We start from the raw sequence: 21,192 nt of genomic DNA, 5'->3' as shown, positions 1-21,192 counted from the left end.
TATACACTATGGAGTATTATGCCTCCATCAGAAAGGATGAATACCCAACTTTTGTAGCAACATGGACGGGACTGGCAGAGATTATGCTGAGTGAAATAAGTCAAGCAGAGAGAGTCAATTATCATATGGTTTCACTTATTTGTGGAGCATAACAAATAGCATGGAGGACAAGGGGAGATGGAGAGGAGAAGGGAGTTGAGGGAAATTGGAAGGGGAGGTGAACCATGAGAGACTATGGACTCTGAAAAACAATCTGAGGGTTTTGAAGGGGTAGGGGGTGGGAGGTTGGGGGAACCAGGTGGTGGGTATTAGAGAGGGCATGGGTTGCATGGAGCACTGGGTGTGGTGCAAAAACAATGAATACTGTTACGCTGAAAAGAAATTTTTAAAAAATAGGCAAAAAAAAAAAAGCGCTTTCTGTATCAGGAGCTGACCATGTTATGTGGCCTTTTTTTTTTTTTTTTTTTAACTTAAATCACACCTCCTTGAGTCCTCAGGGCTTTCTTTGCACATTTTGAAAAAAAAAAATGTGTTCTATAGAAGAAAAGCAGAAACTGAATTATCAAAATAGTAAGTTTGGTTAATAATGAAAATATGTATATTTCATGTACTATCCAAATAAAGCCAGGAGTCAAAGGCAAGCTGAGAAATATCTGATAAATTCGTTTAAAGCAATATGTGCTCTATATGACAATCAAGATTATGTTGGCTGGCCCACAGAGGAAAGCGCCTGATGGGTGGGGTTGTGACAAGCATTGTAATACAGCATCAAACATCTTTGCAGTTGTTTGTTCCATGCTCTGTACTCTGCTGACTTGATGACCATGGGGTCTTGTTGCCTCATCCTCACAGGAAGGCTCTCACAGTCCTTTGTCAGGGGTGAGAACCAGCCCCTTGCAGAGATAACTGACCCCTACCTTTGCTCTTGGGGTCCCTTCACACCCGTCAAAAGGAGGAAGCTGTGTTTCCTGAGAATCTTATCGATGGCGTGCTCTGTTGCCAAGTCCTATGACGCTGGTAGGACCCCTCCCAGTCCTTCCACCCCAGCACAGGAAAGGGCCTGTGCATTATTTACATTGTCTGGGTTTCAGAACAGGACTAGCTTTAGTCAACAGCAAGAGCAGCAGAGGCAGAGTGAGCATGCAGAAAAAAGGACTGCTAAATGTGCGCATCGCACACGAAGAGGAACCTCTCAGAATGATCCCTGTGTAGGGGCTGGGACTTTCTTGCCTGGTCTCTAATTCCAACCATCAGAGGAGGTTCTCACTGTAGAGAAGGACTCTGGGCACCTTTTCCTACCTTGTATTCTCTGGCCCAAACGCACTCTTGTCATAACTCTCGGAGACAGAAGGGTCAGGCTTTACAGACCAGGGTAGGCCTGAAAAAATTATGAAGACTACTCAGATGTGTACAGTTTATAAAGTATGTAGCACATGCATTCTCTTACTACGTCCTCACAATAAGCCCATGAGTTAGTTATAACAGCAGCTAGCATCTCCTGAATGCCTACTCAGTGTGGATGTCATGTATACACACACACACATTTACACATGTATGCATACATAAACACATGTGTGTCATATATGTGTGAATATATACACATATATCTATATATATGTATGTATACATATTTATAATGTTCCTGCAAGGTAGATATTATTCCCATTTTACAGATGAGCAAATTTAAATAACTTATCTGAAGTCACAGAGAGTAGTGGGTGCTGATGGAGGACTGCTGCCAAGATCTAATATTTTCTACCACCCTTCCTCTGTAAGAGTCCATATCTGGGCAAATGTCTTATGATTACAGAGCTCACACAAAGGGTACCCTGCATCTTTTCCAACTCACCAATTCTTCTTACTACATTCCTGGAAAGACATGGTCTGTTGGTTGTTCAAAGTCACTTTTTGGTTTTATTTCATAGGTTGGATATAGTTCATTTGCATGTCTTTTCTTTTTCACAGTGCCCCTCCACTCACCGAAAAGGAAGTTGAGGTAAGTGATTCCAGTGCTTTATGAAATTTAGTGCCCAAGCTTGACTGGGTTTATCGAAAACATCCCATTTTCTAGCCTCTGCCCCTGACAATTTTGTACAAAAATGAGAATGTGTGATTGTGGGATAATATGGATATTGTGATCAGCCCTACTGAAATGTTGAGACTCCCACCCCAGGTGATGGAAGATTCTGGCAAATTTGGTCAGAAATGAGAAGGTAGCTGGAAATTCTACACTTCTTCAAGAATGGTTTATGCTCTTTAAAAATATGACTTAGAACTGCAAAGTTACTGAGAGGCTGCAGAATTGAACCAAATTTATTTCAAAATTAATCACAGATGGTCAGATTTCACGTTTTAAACTTTGGTCCAGAGGAAGAAGGTACTTCCCTTCTGAGGGTTCCAGACACAAGGAAGGTAGCTCAGCCAAGGTGGGAAGCTGTGCTGTCAGCTCATCAGCCTTCCCTGATTCCTCCTTTACTCCCCTTGGGGCTTCCTTGTCTCTGTAGAGATGCTATCCCAGTGGGGTTGGTGGGTGAGCTGAGAGGAACTTCTCTGCATTTCATCCCAGGTGAGGTGGTAAGGTAGTGAGGACCTCTGATGCCAGCACCTAGTTTGTTTCTAAGAAATTAGGTTGGAGTTGATAGAAGGAAGAGGGTAAGAACCTGAATGAGTCCAGAATCTTTTACTCCAGGTTGGGAGGTTAAAAGGTTTTAAAAGTCTTTGTAGCATTGTTTGCCACTGACCATAAGAAGATGAATATTCCCTTTCTGAGACCCAGTGGACTGGACAAGTAGAGGAAGACACACAATGTGAAATGTCTCCCAGAGACAGTAACAATTACCTTGTACACAGATATTGCACTTAGTTCATCACACACTCACATCCATCCTTTCAACAGATCCTCCAATCAGCTCAGTGAAGTTGGTAGAGCAGGAATTAGAACAAAGGATGAAATCAAGTGATGAACTAATTTACCCAAGGTCCCAGACCCAGTGCTTAGCAGAACCAACATTTAGACCCAAATATTCTAACTAAATACAGGACTCTCTCTATATCACACTGCCATGAAGGGGACAACTCAGGTATAGAAAAATAAACATTGAACATTGTTGATAAACTTGACTGCACTGAGGCTTGGGTAGGACAGAAAATCCCCACCCACTGACACCGGTGAAGATGGGCTATGGGCAGTTTTTTTTGTTTTTGTTTTTGTTTTTTTATAAACATATGTTTTTATCCCCAGGGGTACAGGTCTGTGAATCACCAGGTTTACACACTTCACAGCACTCACCAAAGCACATACCCTCCCCAGTGTCCATAATCCCACCTCCTTCTCCCGAACCCCCTCCCCCCAGCAACCCCTCAGTTTGTTTTGTGAGATTAAGAGTCACTTATGGTTTTTCTCCCTCCCAATCCCATCTTGTTTCATTTATTCTTCTCCTACCCACTTAAGCCCCCATGTTGCATCACCACTTCCTCATATCAGGGAGATCATATGATAGTTGTCTTTCTCTGCTTGACTTATTTCGCTAAGCATGATACAATGGGCTAAATGCCCCTGTCAAAAGACACAGACTATCAGAATGGGCAGTTTGTTTAATGACCGGCTTCTATCTGCCGGTGTGTACTGACACAATTAGTGTTCAGCATGGTAACAACAGCACAGGCTTTGAAATCAAGTAGTGTAATATTTGAATCCTGGTTCTACTACTTCATGTCACCTTGAACAAGTTAATGACCTCTCTGGTCTCAGTCTCTTTACCCACAAAGTGACCACAACAGTTCCTATTGCAAATGCTTTTTGCGGAGTAAATGAGTCAAGGTGCACAGAACTCATAGCAGTGCTAGCATATTTGTACATGCTTAATGAGGAGTAGCTTCCAGGGTTGCCATCATTGTTGTTATTGGGTCAGTTCAAGGCCTTTAGTTCTGTCTGAAGATGTCTACCCACTGTAGGTCATATTACACCCAAGGGTGTAAATCTTCTACCACTTGACTCAGGGCAAACGAATGGCGTAAAAATGAAAGCCATTGCTTCTTCCTGTGTAGAGTCCATCTGTTTATTTCTCCTCCCCGGTAGTTTCCTATCATGCCAGGAGTTTCATGTTTGCTCAGTCCACCTTGCAAAGTTTCATTCATGCATCCCGTATTTTTGGCATGGAATATTTGTTCCAGAAAACTTCTCCTAACAGAATCATACCTCGATGTCTTTAATATCCTGGCAGCTTCTTAAAGCTGCTTTCTGTGCAGGATTTATAATACTCAGACAAGATGCTGGTTGAAATTTGCTTTAAGTCAACAGTGCTTATATTTTAAATGGAGTTTCTTTAAATACAGTGGTTCCATGCAAAACCTCCAAAACGCATGTGTAAGAAATCCTAGCATGAATCGAAACTGCTTCACAATCAGCTATGTTGGGCTGAGTTTACCTAAACCTAAATACAGGATGTTATTTTCTTGAAAATAACAAGAAAAAGCAAAGTGTTATTCTTTTTCAGTAAAATGTAAGTAAATTTACTGTTTTTTAGTAAAATGCATTTGGTCTTCTGGTTCTGGAAAGGACCTAGCATGGACCTCAGGTTACTATTTCATCATCTTTTGTGCAGTTTACTATGAAAGGAGAATTTCACTTGTATGCAGCTGTTTTGGTGACTGGCTCCAGGAGCTGATGTAAAACGCTCATGCAAGAAACACACCTGTGACCTTGTTCCCTGTAATAATTCCTCCTAGCATCTCTCCTACACTCTTGTTCCCAACAGAATGTGTTTGTACAACTGTCCTTGGCCTTTAGAAATGACAGCTACACTCTGGAATCTAGAATTAACCAGGCTGAAAGGGAACGCAACCTAACAGAGGAGAACACAGAGAAGGAACTGGAAAACTTCAAAGCTTCCATCACGGTAATTGTGGATCCTGATGGGGGAATCCTTGACTGTCTCCCAGGGCTATGCCAGGTGTCCCGATTTACTCAGTCAACAAGTAGAGTATCCTGACATGAGAAATCAGGCCAAGGCTCTGAGCCAGAGAGAGTCTTCCTCAGAGAGCTTGGAGGAACTAAGGCAGAGACCTGAAGGCCTGGTTACCTTGGGGGCTGTGAATAAGGCCTCTGAGTCCTTGGAAGCTTCTCAAGAGTAGGCTGGGTGACCTGGGATGGCAAAAGGAGCTCCTTAGGAACTAGAGACCTGGATGTGATTCTCTTCTTTCATGTCAGTCAGGTATAGAGTATCCACACTGGACTTTTCAATCTCCAGAAGGTGTAGCCCAGACCCTACAGAGGCCACTCTTTTCAGCCAGGATGAGGACCAAGGCTTGTCTTGTGACAGCTCAAGTCAAGTCTTGGTATGGACCCCAGCTGATGTTCCTTCTCACTTCCCAGTCCTCAGCTTCACTATGGCACCACTGTGAGCACCGAGAGACCTACCAGAAGCTGCTGGAGGATATTGCTGTCTTGCACCGCTTGGCTGCACGCCTCTCCAGCCGAGCTGAGATGGTGGGGGCCGTCCGCCAGGTGAGCCTCTTCAGCTCCCAGCCATCTGACTAGCTCAGCTCTGCCCACAGTAACTAGAGCACGAATGTAATGTAAGCAATGACAACTAGAGATCCCACTTACTGACGGCTTCCTCTGTGCCAGACATCCTGTGTACATTATTGTGTTTTATTAAGGTATTTCTGGTGGACCTCTAAACCCTTGAGGTGTTCCTTGGGAAAGGCTTTCTGTGAACATGTAAGTTTGCAAACTGCTGCGTACTACCTTCTTTTCTCGGAAATTTCTGACACATATTGGCACCATCAAGGCTTTGAGAACACCTATAGCGAAGAAGCCTATTTAAAACTACCTGTATGTTTCCTAAACGTATCTGTCTGAAGAACCACAAAATTCCTATTCAACTCCCATGGAACTAGTATTTGGCAAATATGCTTTTAGGAAAAACTGCTTTGTTTCATTTAATCCTCCCAGCAACTCTGTAAATATCTTTTCCCCACAAAGACACAAAGCTTCAGAAAGGTAATAGCACTAGTGTGTGGCACAGCTGGGATGCAGACCCAGGTTTTGCTCCCTCTTAGCCACTTTGAAGTCCTGAAACACACAGGGCACCACCCTGATCCAGGATGGTGTTATGAGATCAGACTGCCTAAGCCCAATCTTGGCTCCATCAGGATTCACTGTGTGACCTCAGGCCATTTATTGAGCTCTCTGTGTTCCAATTTCTCCAGCCAATGCGGATGATGATAGCGTCTGTTATCTTGGCTTACCATAATATTTGCAAAGCACCTAGATGTTATTATCACTGCTGCTAGGACGGTGCTCACCTGTTATGCTGCACTGGTTACATCAGCAGGGTGTTCCTGGGACAGAGCCTAGAGCAGTTCTTGTCGAATGAAGGAAGAACAAGCCACTGGGCAGTCCCTCCCCTGTGTTCTTCCGGGGAAAGGGCACCTGACTCAGCAGCACACCCAGGAAGTCACTCTGGCTGGGAGAAGCAACAAAGGGAGAGCTCAAGGGAAGTGGCTACCTCCAGGAAGCTTCCCTGACCCATTCTCTCAACATAGAGGACTTTTCTACCCCTCATCCCTGAGGCATTGTGGCTGTGCTTATTCTTGTCCTCCGTGAGAGCAAGTGCCTGAATCCCTCCCCCTCAGCTCACATCACAGACAGCAAACCCTTAGAGGGCAGAGCTGCATCTTTTAATTGTGTCCTTTTAATTCTTCCAGCCCACAGGTTAGCTCAGAGCAAACAAGTGCCAACAAGCCTTTCCCCCAATTGCCCTGTGTGCTCACGCTCTCCTTTCCTGCAGGAAAAGCGCATGTCAAAGGCAACAGAGGTAATGATGCAGTATGTGGAGAATCTGAAGAGAACGTATGAGAAAGACCATGCAGAGCTCATGGAGTTTAAAAAACTTGCAAATCAGAACTCAAGCCGCAGCTGTGGCCCCTCCGGTAAGGAACTGGGCTCCTGCCCCCATCTTGGCCTTGCAGTGTGGGTCCCTGATGGCTCTAGGCCAGGATCACATCCATCAATGCAACCTGAGGAGTTCTAGTTGAGCAAGGCTCATTGTCCTTGCCCAGTGCTGCCCATAGGGGCCTCACAGCAGCTGTTCAGGTGAGACTAGGGACCAAGAACCAGGAAACAAGAATAGTCCCAAAGCAACTCCTGACACAATAAACCACAGCAGTTGACCACTGATATGAAGCCATAGGCTACAAGAGCTCTCTCTACTTTATGAGAAGGACAGACCCCAGACCTTACAGTCTTTGTGCTTTGGAATACATACTAAGGAATTTAGGCCTTATCCTAGAAAGTATTAGGGATCCAACCAAAGATTTAAGTTCACATACGGAGTTTAGAATGTTCCTTCATTACAGTGTGGAAGTTACATTAGTGGGACAGAGCCAGAGACAGGGAAACCCACAAAGCTGCTATTACAATAGTCCAGGTGAGAGATGAACCTGGGCAGTGAGAATGGCATGAGATCCTGGCTAAAAGAGATATTCCTGAGATAAATAGCAGACTCATGGGCAAGACAAATGTTTTAAAGAAATACTCTTTTAAAAGTGTTCTGTACATAGGACTGGAAGAGATTATGCTGAGTGAAATAAGTCAAGCAGAGAGAGTCAATTATCATATGGTTTCACTTATTTGTGGAGCATAACAAATAGCATGGAGGACATGGGGACTTAGAGTGGAGAAGGGAGTTGGGGGAAATTGGAAGGGGAGGTGAATCATGAGAGACTATGGACTCTGAAAAACAATCTGAGGGTTTTGAAGGGACGGGGGGTGGGAGGTTGGGGTACCAGGTGGTGGGTATTATAGAGGGCACGGATTGCATGGAGCACGGGGTGTGGTGCAAAAATAATGAATACTGTTATGCTGGAAATAAAAAAAATAATAATAAAATAAAAAAATTTAAAAAAAAAAATAAAAGTGTTCTGTACAATTGCTATAGGAGCACAGAGGTGATTCTGCCTGAAGGAGTCAAGGAAGATTTTACAGAGGGATGCCATCTGGGCAGTTTTTCAAAGTAAAAATAGGCATTCTCCAGGCAAGGGGGGAAATAGACCCCAAGTAGAGGAAACAGTGTGTACAAGGATGTAGGTTTGGAATGGAAAGGGTATGGAGCAAAGAATTTGATGTGGTTACAGTGTTGGGAGTGTGATGATAACAGTTTGAAGGTAAGCCTTGGTAAGCCAGGGCCATATGCCAGGTCATTCTAATAATTTGGGCCTTTGTCCTCGAGGCTATGAGAAAGCGCTGGTAAGTTTATACCATCTAACATGGTCAGATTCTATTTTCAGAAGATTTGTCTGACTTCAGAGTAGACAATACATTAGGAGAGTATAGACACTGAGGTCTGGAGGCACTTGCTGCAGTCCAGCATGAGAAGGATGGTGCCTTGGACCAGGATCTCTCCTTGAGAGCCAGGGTCTAGGCTCTGGCTGATGAGGATGGTTTTAGCAGGAGAAAACAGACGTTTTAGTGACAGGAATCCCTGTGGAATGCAAACATCCGTGTTACCAAGAGCAGGAGGAGGGAAAGTATAACAGATGGAGGAACCTTTATAAACAGGAGGTTTCACAAGTTTCCTGGGGAATATCAGTGACACTTTCCAGAGTCCAAAGGCAGTGTACGTATGCTCCCAACTGTCTGCTTTTGATCTTGGCAGCAAGACTCCTGACCCACATGCATCTGGGCCTACAGCAAACTAGTTTCTGTCAGTGCTGGGAGTTGGGGAAGTTGCCACCAAAGAAATCGTAATATGTGAGCTCTTGCATTATTGCTCTGGAAGGTGCAAGGTCTGTTGTAAACTGTCGTATCCAAGATTTATGAAAGGAACAGTTACCCATGAGTTTCATTCATTCATTCTAAAGATATTTATTGAACTCCTTTGCTGTCCCCCACATGATACTAAATATAGAAGTAAAGGGCACATGGTGACTGAGATCCAAAGGAACTCCCAGCCGGTGTATAGGGCAAAGGAGTATAACCAGCCCAGTGACAAAAGTAAGCAGATTTTTATAGGGAGCATACCACAGAGTCCCACATTCAGTCTGGGGACATGAGAAAGTGTTTACAATATGTAGGGAGTTGGTAGCTGAGTCTTAAATGGTGACTAAATATTTTTCAGATATTTGTTCCCATACCACTCTTTCTCAGCCTGGTCTGGTGTAGAGGGTCCAGCATCCACCTAACAGGTGTGTCCATTGGATATCCTGTGACCATTCCCAAATAATGTTAGTTTTTAAGCCTTTACATGACTTCTAGCAATCTTTGTCTATGCCTGAGGCTCTGAAAACTACAGTGAAATAAAAATAACTTTGATTTAAAGAAAGGTTATACACATTTTAAAATATCCATTTTTTTTCCTGAATATGAAACACTGATTGTTTACACTTTGTATTATTTCCTTAAGATGGATTTCTAGATGTGTAAATACTGGCTTGGGGGAAAGAAATTTTTATAAGGCTCTTAAAGCAAACTAATTTCAAATAACTCATTGATATTTCCACTTAATGGGTAACAGTATAGCTCAGTTCATTGTGCCATTGAGATTCTTGTCCTTTCCTTTAAAAATATTTTTTACTTTGATGAGCCAAGATTCTATCTCATCATTTTAATTTGTGTTTTTTTTTTACCTTTTCAATTGTTTCCTGGACATTTGTAGTTCCACTTTTATAAATTCTCTAGTTATATCTTTTGCCCACTTATAAAATTGGCATTTTATTCATTTGTATGAATGCTACAATATATAAAAAATATTTTCTGGTTCTGCTATTTTGGCTGACTGGAAAACTTGAAACTCCTTGACCACAAGTACTTAGACATTTCTGCTGGATAAAATAAAGCAAGCTTTAGTCTAAAAGAATAGCTGAATCTACAGGAAAAGAAATTGAAATACTCAGATACAAGAAAAGAAAAGAGAACTGAAACCTGCAGCTTCCTTGGGGACACAAGTCAGCTTCAGTTATCTGGGTGCTGAGCTTCTGCACTTACATGCAATCTGAGATATCTCGGACACCTATGACAGAGAGTGGACTTGAGACTCCCACAGTTAAGATTTTCCAAGGACTGCATCTTTAGACAGAACTTAAACAAGAAAAAAACAGTTGCCAAATAGCAGAGACACAAATCAGGGAAGTCCATTTCACCCTGTCGTAGGAAAAAAACTTTCTGCTTTCTCGTAGGAAAAATGTATGCCATGACAGAAGTTGTGGTGCAATATGCAGAGACTCTGTAAAGAGCAATGGTCAGATTACAATGATTTCTGTAGGAACACTGTCAGAAACAAACATAAAGCCACTGTGGAGAGGCACACCCTTCTCTCGGGGCACACAAGATTCCTCTAACTGAAGCCTCACTAAAGGTGATTTTACAGTATAGAATTATAAAATACACAAGAAAACCATCCACCTTGAACAAGAATCATCAGACACATTAAACAATAGGGTTATATCCTAAGGACTGCAGAAAATAAAACAATCTGATAATTTTTTAAAGGTATGTTTAAAAACTACTAAAGGCATCAAACAATGAATCAAAACATGAGAATAAAATACAGTTATCAAAAAAGAATAAAATAGAACTAGAAATGAGGAACAGAATCATGAAAATTAAAAACTCAGTAGTTTAGGTGTGGTAGGTACTATAGTGGTGGTAATTATTCTAGTGGAGATTCCAAATTTCTCCTTTCAGGCACACTTCTCTATTCCCTTGAAGGTAGGTGATGCCATGTGATTTCACAAATAAAATGTGAGCAGAAGGACATGTGTCACCTTTGAGTTGAGGCCTTTAAAAAACTAGTTTGCAGTGGCACTTGGGTGGTTCAGTTGGTTAAGACTCTGCCTCAGCTCAGGTCATGATCCCAGGGTCCTGGGATCAACCCCATCATTGGGCTCCCTGCTCAGCAGTGAGTCTGCTTCTCCCTCTCCCTCTGCTGCCCCCCTGCTTGTGCTCTCTCTCTTTCTCTTTCTCTCAAATAAATAAAATCTTAGGAAGGAAGGAAGGAAGAAAGGAACTAGTGTGCGAATTACCGCATGTTTCTTCCTCTTCAGATGACAATCATCACTGCTCCAGAATGGACATGTAACATAAGGAAGAACTAAATCTTTATTGTCATAAGTGACTAAAACTTTGGGGCTGTTTTTTATGGGGCTGTTTATTAATACGCATAACCTAGCTTACTGGTATAACATTTAAATCAGATTGGGCACAGTTGAGGGGAAAATTTAGTTAACTGAAGATAGATTTTCAGAAGTTGCCTAAAATGCAGTTCAGAGGGATAAACTGATTAAAAATATGAAAGAAAATATTGTATTATAAGATATGGGTATAGAGTATAAAATGAGAAAGTTCCAAATGCATCTATTAGCAGATCTACAAGAGGAGGGAAAGAGAAAATACTCAAAAAGATTTTCCAAAATCTGAGAATTCCCCAAAACTAAAGACAGACATGAATCATTGGATTCAGAAAGAACAGTGAATTCCAAGAAGAAATAAAAACGCATCGAAGCAAAGTGAAAACTTTAAAAGTAACCAGAGAGAGAGAAGAGAGGATTTACAAAAGACTGATAATTCTCAATAGCAATAGTAGTACCAAAAGACAATGAAGTGGGGTAGGGGAATGGGATAACTGGATGATGGACATTAAGGGGGACACATGATGTAATAAGCACCAGGTATTATAATAAGACTGATGAACCACTGAACTCTACTTCTGAAACTAACAATACACTATATGTTAATTAACTGAATTAAAAAAAGAATGACGTTAAAGTCTTCAAGCAGCTGTGAAAAAAATAACTGTCAACCTAGAGAAAATAAAATCAACTAAACTATGATGCAAGCTTGAAGTCTAGGTAAAAATATTTTGAGAACAACTGAGAAAATTTACCTCTCAAAAATCCTTGCCAAAAGAACAAGTAAGGATCGACTTCGGAGGGGAGAATTAAGATTAAAAAAAAAAAAAAGATGGGGCACCTGGGTGGCTCAGTGGATTAAGCCACTGCATTCAGCTCAGGTCATGATCTCAGTGTCCTGGGATCGAGCCCCACATCGGGCTCTTTGCTCAGCAGGGAGCCTGCTTCTCTCTCTCTCTCTCTCTGTCAGACTCTCTGCCTACTTGTGCTCTCTCTCTCTCTGTCAAATAAATAAATAAAATCTTAAAAAAAAAAAGAGTAGGATGCAAGAAGGAATGATCAGACATTTGTAAATGTGGGTAAATCTAAATAAGCATTTACTATATAAAACAACAGTCATAATAACATGGGATTACCAAAACAAAGTGAAACAAAAATACTGAAAAGCAATATAATTTGAGATTCAAGGGAGTTATTGTTTTAAGGTTTCATTAAGAAAAAAATAGAAATCTTGATTAATTTAAAATTTAAAGTCACATAACATAGCACAAATTTAAGTGGGACCATTAAAGATTAGAACTAAATAATAACAATGAAATACTACTCAGCCATCAGAAAGGAAAAATACCCACCATTTGTACTGACATGGATGGAACTGGAGGGGATTATGTTAAGTGAAATAAGTTAAGCAGAGAAAGACAATTATCATATGGTTTCACTCATATGTGGAACATAAACAATAGCATGGAGAACCATAGAGGAAGGGAGGGATATCCAAAGGGGGAGAAATCAGAGAATGAGATGAACCATGAGAGACTATGGACCCTGAGAAACAATCTGGGGGTTTCAGAGGGGAGGCGGATAGGGGAAAGGGGTAACAGGGTGTTGGGTATTAAGGAGGGCACATGCTGTGATGAGCACTGGGTGTTATACTTAATTAACGAATCACTGAACACGGCATCAAAAACTAATTATGTATATATACCACATACATAATTAGTTTTTGATGCCGTGTTCAGTGATTCGTTAATTGCTGGGGGGAGGGGGTTTGGGAGAAGGGGGTGGGATTATGGACATTGGGGAGGGTATGTGCTTTGGTGAGTGCTGTGAAGTGTGTAAACCTGGTGATTCACAGACCTGTACCCCTGGGGATAAAAATATATGTATATAAAAAATAAAAAAATAATTAAAAAAAAAAGAAAAAGAAAAAAAAAGAAAAAAAAACTAATTATGCACTATACAGTGGCTAGCTGAACATAATAAAAGAATAAATAAAATTAAATAAATTTTTAAAAGTAAATAAAAGATTGGCGATTACTATGTGGTTTTAAGCAAAGCAAATAAAAATTTGTAGTTTAGTGTAAAAAATTGAAGATTAGAATTAAAATGTGCAACTTCTAAACCAATGTGCAGGGTGGGAAGGGGAAAAAATCAATGAAGTGAGATAAATAAAAAGGGAAAAATTAGCCATGTGTTTCTTTCTTTCTTTTTTAAATATTTTATTTATTTATTTGATAGAAGACACAGCAAGAGAGGGAACACAAGCAGGGGGAATGTGAGAGGGAGAAGCAGACCTCCCATTGGGCAGAGAGCCCGATGCGAGGCTCTGTCCCAGGACCCTGGGATCATGACGTGAGCAGAAGGCAGACGCTTAACTACTGAGCCACCCAGGCGCTGCTAGCTATGGGTTTCTTAAGAAACACATCTAATATACATGGATAAGAAGGATAAATAGATATATAAGCCAAATGATATTAATCAAACTGAAACTGAGCTTTTAAAAACCTTTCTTTATACATACTGGTGTTTTCTGGTGGCAGTATTATCCAGATGTGGTACAAAATTTCTTTATTAATATATAATGTATTCTTTGTTGCAAAACATTTAATATAAACTATATAACTTAATGTATGCATAAAGGAGATTAAAATCCCAGGGTGTTGGTTTCCTTTGTTCCAAATTGTTTTATAGATGACTTATTGAAACCACTCTGTCAACAAGTTTCCATTCTCTACTTATACTGTACCTTCCCTGCTCATAATTTCCCTGTACATCTCTTAAATGAGCAAGAAATGACCCAATAAGCCTTGGTATTGCTACAAGTAGTTTTTTGCACACTCTCCAGGGTATAACCAGAGACTGTGCAGTGGGGTCAGGTGGATATGAGGTCCAAGATGGGCTTTTCATAGTGCACAGAGGAGTTAAGATAAAAGTTCTGTACAGAAAGCCCACTTTGCAGATAATTGTCTCAGGGGATAGTGGGAAACTTAGTGTTCCCAACACCTAGGCTCTTGGACTAACACTTGAGGGTCAGTTCTGACGAATCACTATCTCAGCTTAGTTTTGGGATACCCGTTTTTTGTTGGAGCCTACTCTGAAAACTTACCTGAGTTCTTTTCTCTGTTCCTTCTTGCTGCAGAAGACGGGGTCCCTCGAACAGCGCGATCCATGTCCCTCACACTGGGAAAGGTATGCACGTTCAAGGAATACCAGGGCTCCCCTGGGATTCCAACAGAAGTTTCCATAGTCACCAGAAAGCCATTCATCCTTGAATCCACAGGTGTCAAGAGAACCTCTAGACAGATTCTCTAATTTGGCTTACCACACTTGCTAGTTCGTCTTTCAGCCTTCCCTTATTCATGGTTTCCCTGATCATGGAACATGGAATGATGCATAAATCTTGGTGTAGTCCTATCCTTTTCATATACTTTCCGGGGTGTTACCCAGAGACTGGGGGTCATTTCTATTCAAATTTTTTCAGCTATAAGCTAAAATAAGAACATTTTGAGAAATCACTCACCACTAATAGAAAACTTGGGTCAACTCTGGCCAATTTTTTCACATGAACCCTCAACACCATCACTAACCCAAAACCAAAATATACAGTGAATGTAATTATAGCATCAGAAACTAGTAGGCATTTTCCAGACCTTTCTGAACTGTGGCTGCTGCCTCCCTGACAGTGGGCCTGGTCACTTCTTTTCCCACAGAACATGCCCCGCCGGAGGGTCAGTGTTGCAGTGGTTCCCAAGTTTAATGCCCTGAACATTGCCAGCCAAACTACCAGCTCATCACCCATCCCCTCCTTACCCACCATGGTGAGTATGATGATGCCTACCTCCCAACACTTTTCAACCTCTCCCTCAGACTCACTACTATGGGGTAACCCAGGTGGGGGCAGGGTCAACAAGGAGATGAAATTCCCAGCACAGATTTTGGAATATGGGCTCAAAAAAGCTCAGTATAGACCAGGCCCCATGTCTTCCATTGCCCTGAGAAGACTCCGTATCCTTGAGAAAGGTGCTGGCATCTCAAAGACTGTTCTTTGAAAATGTTATCTCCTTCCATGCTTAAACCAAAATCCTCCAAGATGGGTTTAGTGGGTTTTTTCCCACTCTGCAATGGATTTAAATATCTGAAGGTTGCATTGTATAGTAAGTGGTAGGGCTGAGCTTTTAACCTTAGGGTTTCTGATTCCAGGGCCTGAATTCTTAAACCCACTGTTACCCTGCATCAATTCATTGCAGCATTTAGAAATCAAACTACTAGACTGCCCATTAATAAGAGCTTGGTTAAATATAGACAGCCCTAAAAAGGGCTTTCTGTGCAGTTGTTAAAAATAACATGAAATATGTCCATAATTTATTATTAATAAAAAGGAATTAAAAACAATATATACAGTAGAATTGTTTTGTAGGGTTTTTTTGAAGAGTATTTTTTCTATGTGTAGACATAGCAAATTCTGGAAGAATATACGTAAAACTATTAATAGTTATCTCTGGGCAATGGTAAAGCCACGGGTGATTTTTATTTTCTTCCTGATGCATTTTTATATTTCTATAATAATCTATCACCAATAATCAGAAAAAATTTTTCATTTCAATTATTTTAAACATACATGGTTCCTATATAGCAGAATATTTTCTACATCCCAGTCTTTTGTGGATCTGGTTAATATTATTTAAAACTTTTCTAATTCTTTCTTCAGTTACTTCTCTATTCTCTGTCCAGGCGCAGCACTACTCTATAAGCCAATCTGATTGTGTAAGCAATAGGTAAGGTAGATTCAAGCTCTATTGTTCCAGTAGGTAGCAATAGCTTCTTTCACCTCTTTTTCAATCATCTATGAAATTATCCTAAATTCCCAAATCACTCACTAAAACAAGCCAACTTAAAAAAATTTTTTTAAAGGAGCTTAGGAAGGGCTAGCTAGTATGTTTGATAGATCTATTTCCAATACTATGCTACATATAAGAATATTATTTTCAAATATGCAGGTGGCCCTTGAACAATGCAAGGGTTAGGGGCACCCACCCCCAGGCAGCTGAAAATCTGCATATAACTTTTGACTCCCCCAAAACTTCTGATGATCAGAAAACGTACCAATAACATGTCAATTAATACATATTTTGCATGTTATATGTATTATATACTGTATTCTTATGATAAAGCAAGCTAAAGAAAAGAAAATCATAAGGAAGAGAAAATACATTTATAGTATTGTACTATATTTAAAATCCATATATAAGTAGACCTACATAGTTCAAACCCGTGTGGCTCAAGGGTCAACTGTATATTCCTTTAGACTAAAAATTGGCAACCAAGGATATACATTAAAATCACACAAGTTACTTCTAAAACATTGCTCAGGCTTCACCCCAAGATTCTGAATTGGATCGGTGATTCTAAGTGATTCTAAGATACAGCCAGAATTGAGATCCATTTCTTAAACCAAATCTGTTGTTAAAAAAAAAAAAAATGTACTTCATTGTTTGTTTTTTATATATTATATTTATAAATATAATATTACATATTATATTTATATAATCTATTATAAAGACGTTTCTTATGGCTTGGGGTTTTAATAATGACAGGCTTCTCCTGAGGATTATGTTTGGAGCTACAGCTCGAAGGCAGTGATGGGCTTATGTTTGCTAGGAGGCCTGCTGGTATTTAGTCCAAGTCAGTAAACCTGGGACTGAGGAAAAACTGAGGCTCTGCTCAAGAATAGGGCATCAAAACACAAATTCTTCACTCGGGGAAACTTAAGAGGGGAAGGAAAAGGTGCAAGCTGTATGGGCCTCAAGGGGCACTAAGGAATGGATGACAGGGAAGGCCCCACGCCTGGGTTCAGAGGCAGATCAGAAACCATGTGGTGGGAGAAGAGCTGAGATAGCAGCAGTCCCCTCCCCGTATCATTAGAAACGTAGCAGCTCTGACTGCTTCCTTCCTAGCCCATCTTCAATTGTCTGTCTCCTGTTTTTCATCTAGTCAGAATCACCCAATGGGAAAGGCAACCTACCGGTCACCTCAGCACTGCCTGCACTTTTGGAAAAGTAAGTTGGTTTATCTTCCTCTTAACTTTGGGGATCTCTGAGAAAACTATCCCTAAGTCACTTTCCCTCCCATCCTCACTCCCAAAATGTGATGGAAAGCAAATTAAGTTCTAAGAGAAGGAAATAAGAGGGACTCTGAGACCCACAAAGATTTCAGAGTCAGTTTGCTGTCTGGACCAGGAAGATGCTACGGCTGAGTCCAAGTGTACCTCAATCTCAGAAGAGCCTAGAGGAGAGAGACACCTTCTCTGTTGGTTAGGATTCTTTGGGCTACAGATACAAGAAATCCCCAACTCGAAAGGGCTTAAATAGTAAGTTCAGAGGTAGGGCTTTCCCAGGTATAGTATATCAAGGCCCCAGCTCGGCCTCTACGATTTCCTTGCTTGCTTCTGCTCACTTTGTATGTTGACTTTATCAGCAGCTTGTGGCAAATGGCTACTATTTTCAAGTATTCTATCCAGACATGAAGTATTTAGAAGAGGGCTATCTCTTCCCATGCTTCTTTTTTATGAACAAACCCAGAAACTTTTTTTTTAGACTTCCTTATCTTGTTAGTAAATTTGGAACGTAATTCTTTTCTAAATCAAACACAGACTTTGGAAATGGGATTGTCATCATGGGCTTACACTGTACCCTGGAGATGGGGACAGATGGTCAGCTTCCCATGAAGCAAAGTGATACACTGAAGAAGAGTAAATTCCTGAGCAAAATTATAATCTTGTAAGGAAAGAGTCAGGAGATTGAGTACTGGAGTGGCAATAAATAGTGTTTGCCATGCCTAATTTTTCTAGGCATCTGTGCAATTTGTAGGTCTTTTCATCCTCAGCCAGAGCAAGGCAGGCTGTTTTTATACTCAGAAGAGTTTATAACTTGCTTTTCAAATTTTTTCATTTGCTTGCTGGGAAACATCTGGATCACAGCTGTCACCTCTCAGAACTTTCACCTTGTGTCTTTTCTCACTTGGTAGAACATACACCTTTATTCTTCCTTCTTCTTTGCCTTAAGACAGCTTTAGCCCTCCATTTTTCATTGTTGTTAGAATAGTTTTGTTTGACCTGACCAGGAAACTCTATGTGGGTCCTTTTTCAGTAGAGACAATCTCCCAAGCTCTCCATCCCCACCCCTGCCGACTCAGGCTGTTTAACTCACCTCTCAGTATACCCAACCACCCACCTATCACTCACTGACTCACCCACTTTAGTCTTGAAGTTTGTCCAGAACTCCTTACTTGGACACCTCACTCTGTGAAAGCTTCAAGGTCCTTCGTGTTGTGTAGGGCATTTTTGTTTCTATCTTTGTTTCCTTACTTTTTTCAAGCATTACAAAGAAATTGTAAAGGGTACAAACTAAAAACCATGTGGAAGTAACCAAGATTACAAAGACATATCAAGTCCTTAGAGCCATAATGTCTACTCCATGATCTCTGAATCTCTCCAGTGATGGTTACTTGTTGCTCTGAGTGAAAAGCATGCTAAAAGTCTTTCTTCTAATTCTGCCTTTGGATGCACAAACCCTTTCTTCAAAAAGGCCCCCAACAAGGCCCCATCCTCTATTCTTGGCCTACAGAAGCAATCAAGGACAACAATCTCTGTCCTTACTCTTTGAAAAAGACTAATCGTGATGGAGCCGGGCCTGGGCTCTATAGAACTATTGCTCATGCCAGCTGAGAGCTTCCCTCTCAGGCAGTGGAGATTATCAAGAACCTGAGTTATCCTTGGTAGGAGAGAGTGAGATACAAAATTAAAGACAGCAAGCATTGGCCCCAAATCAGAAGTGACAATGAATGAGGATCAATAATGGCATCACCATTCCAAGAGTTTAGAAGCAGGAGAGACAGGGACAGAGTGAGGATTGAGACAAGTCAAGGAATAAGCTCAAGGAAGGTATCTGTAGCTCACTTTTTTCTACCCAGAGGGACCACCATGATATACTTCCCATGCTGTGGCTGACTTGCCTATTGGGAATGCACCCAGCCTATAAAAATGGCTGCAAAAGGGGGAGGACATATTCAAAAGAGGAGGATTCTAACACTAACAGTTGCTTCTCCCTCCTGGATTTATGAAAGGCGCTAAGTGACTTTCATCTGAATTCATGAAACTGGAAATATTAATAGATTGCCAAGAGACAATCTGTGAATTAAAATAAATTCATATCTTGTTTTAATACAAGTACAATAAATTCTAGCTACCTTCTCCATACTGTTAAGGAGAAAAAAATGCATTATAAGTTAATATACATTGCTTTCTAGATTGTTATATTTAGCTAGATTTAAAGTGATTTCAGATTTCCCTAAGCATATGATGACTAGGCAGGAAGGGAACTGGCTAAGCATGTGAAAGATGATCAGAAGATCAAATTACCTATGGCTAGTTCTCAAGCATATACCTGAGAGCTGATTGCCCAAGGTGATTTGAGAGAATTCTGAGTGTTGCTGTTGTAGGTCACTTCATAGTAAATTGTTCTTCACTCAAGGAATATTTAGGTCTAGGTTTAGGGATATTTAGAATTATAGGAAAATATGCAGAGTAATATTTGAAGTTAATCTTAAGGATTAAAGCAGAATAAAGCTCATGATGAGTTCCGTAAATAGGAAAAGCTATTTATAGACTTATTCTCTCATTCCTTCAACAATTAATCACCAAGGTATAGGTATCTAGAATACACTCAGGAGTTCACAGTGTAATGGAAAAGGCAGATGGGAAACAGCCCATTACAATACAATGTGATGGATGATAGCATAAGGAAGTGTAGTTTGCTAAAGCAGTAGGAGAGAAGAAAATGAGTACCTTAACCCAGACTGGGTGTAGGTGGGGGAGGGGAGCCTCAGAAAATGTTTCCTCTAGGAATTTACTTTTAAAGTGAAACCTGAGAGACACCTGGGTGGCTCAGTCAGTTAAGCATCTGATTTGGCTTAGGTCATGATCCCAGGGTTCTGGGATCGAGTCTTGCATTGGTCTCCTTGCTCAGTGAGGAGCCTGCTTCTCCCTCTGCCTGTTGCTCCCCCTGCTTGTGCTCTCTTTCTCTCTCTTTCTCTGACAAATAAATAAGTAGAATATTTAAAAATAAATAAATAAAAATAAAATGAAACCTGAACATTACATAGTTTAACCAGGTGAACTGGAGGTTAACAACATTCCAGGCTCTGAAGCAAGGAAGTATGGAGTGGTCAAGAAATAATAATAAGATGATAGTGATACTTACTACTATTATTTACAGTATGCTTGCTTCATACCAAGTCCTGTTCTAATTGCTTTACATTAATGATCTCATTTAATCCTTATAACATACCCAAGAGGTAGGTATTAATATCAATATTAGCTACTAATATTAAATATTAACATCGCTTTCTTATAGATGTGGAAACTGCAACTCAGAGAAATGACTTGCCTGAGGTTACACAGTAGTGAGGAACAGAACTTATGCTCTTAGCCTCTTAATAGACACTCCAACTAGAAGAAAGGAAAGAAGTGCAGTATGATTGGAGACAAGAGGATGCTTTAAGCGCTATTTTTATAAGAAGTCTTATGAACTATTTTGAATGACCTGTTGACCTTTATGGTTGGCCATGAAGCAGAGTGTGGGACGGGAGCAGCATGTGTACACAGAACAGTGCACTGGGGAATTAGCAAAGCCATGGATGTGAATGATGCACAGTATTGGTTTCATAAAAGGGGCAATTTAATGATATATCACTGAGAAATTTTCACTATAATCTCTAAAATAACCATTTTCCTACTTTTAAATTTTTTTTTTATAAACATATAATGTATTTTTATCCCCAGGGGTACAGGTCTGTGAATCGCCAGGTTTACACACTTCACAGCACTCACCATAGCGCATACCCTCCCCAATGTCCATAACCTCACCCCCCTTTCCTGACCCCTTCCCCCCAGCAACCCTGTTTGTTTTGTGAGATTAAGAGTCATTTATGGTTTGTCTTCCTCCCAATCCCATCTTGTTTCATTTATTCTTTTCCTACCCTCCAAACCCCCCATGTTGCATCTCC

The 21,192-nt window shown here is 40.7% G+C and overlaps 1 protein-coding gene across 1 annotated transcript in view; it reads left to right on the top strand.

Moving 5' to 3' along the window:
- Positions 1–21,192, top strand: part of MRVI1 (murine retrovirus integration site 1 homolog) — an 81,736-nt gene that overhangs the window by 45,908 nt on the left and 14,636 nt on the right. Inside the window, 7 exon segments of the mRNA XM_032359491.1 lie at positions 1,966–1,996; positions 4,758–4,898; positions 5,375–5,506; positions 6,795–6,936; positions 14,270–14,319; positions 14,841–14,948; positions 17,122–17,186. Of these exon segments, the coding sequence (XP_032215382.1) occupies positions 1,966–1,996; positions 4,758–4,898; positions 5,375–5,506; positions 6,795–6,936; positions 14,270–14,319; positions 14,841–14,948; positions 17,122–17,186 (669 nt within the window).

The sequence above is a fragment of the Mustela erminea genome, chromosome 9, assembly GCF_009829155.1.
Source record: "Mustela erminea isolate mMusErm1 chromosome 9, mMusErm1.Pri, whole genome shotgun sequence".
Taxonomy (NCBI): Eukaryota; Metazoa; Chordata; class Mammalia; order Carnivora; family Mustelidae; genus Mustela; species Mustela erminea.
Note: the sequence above shows the minus strand (reverse complement) of the source record. Positions and strands in the feature narration are given on the sequence as shown.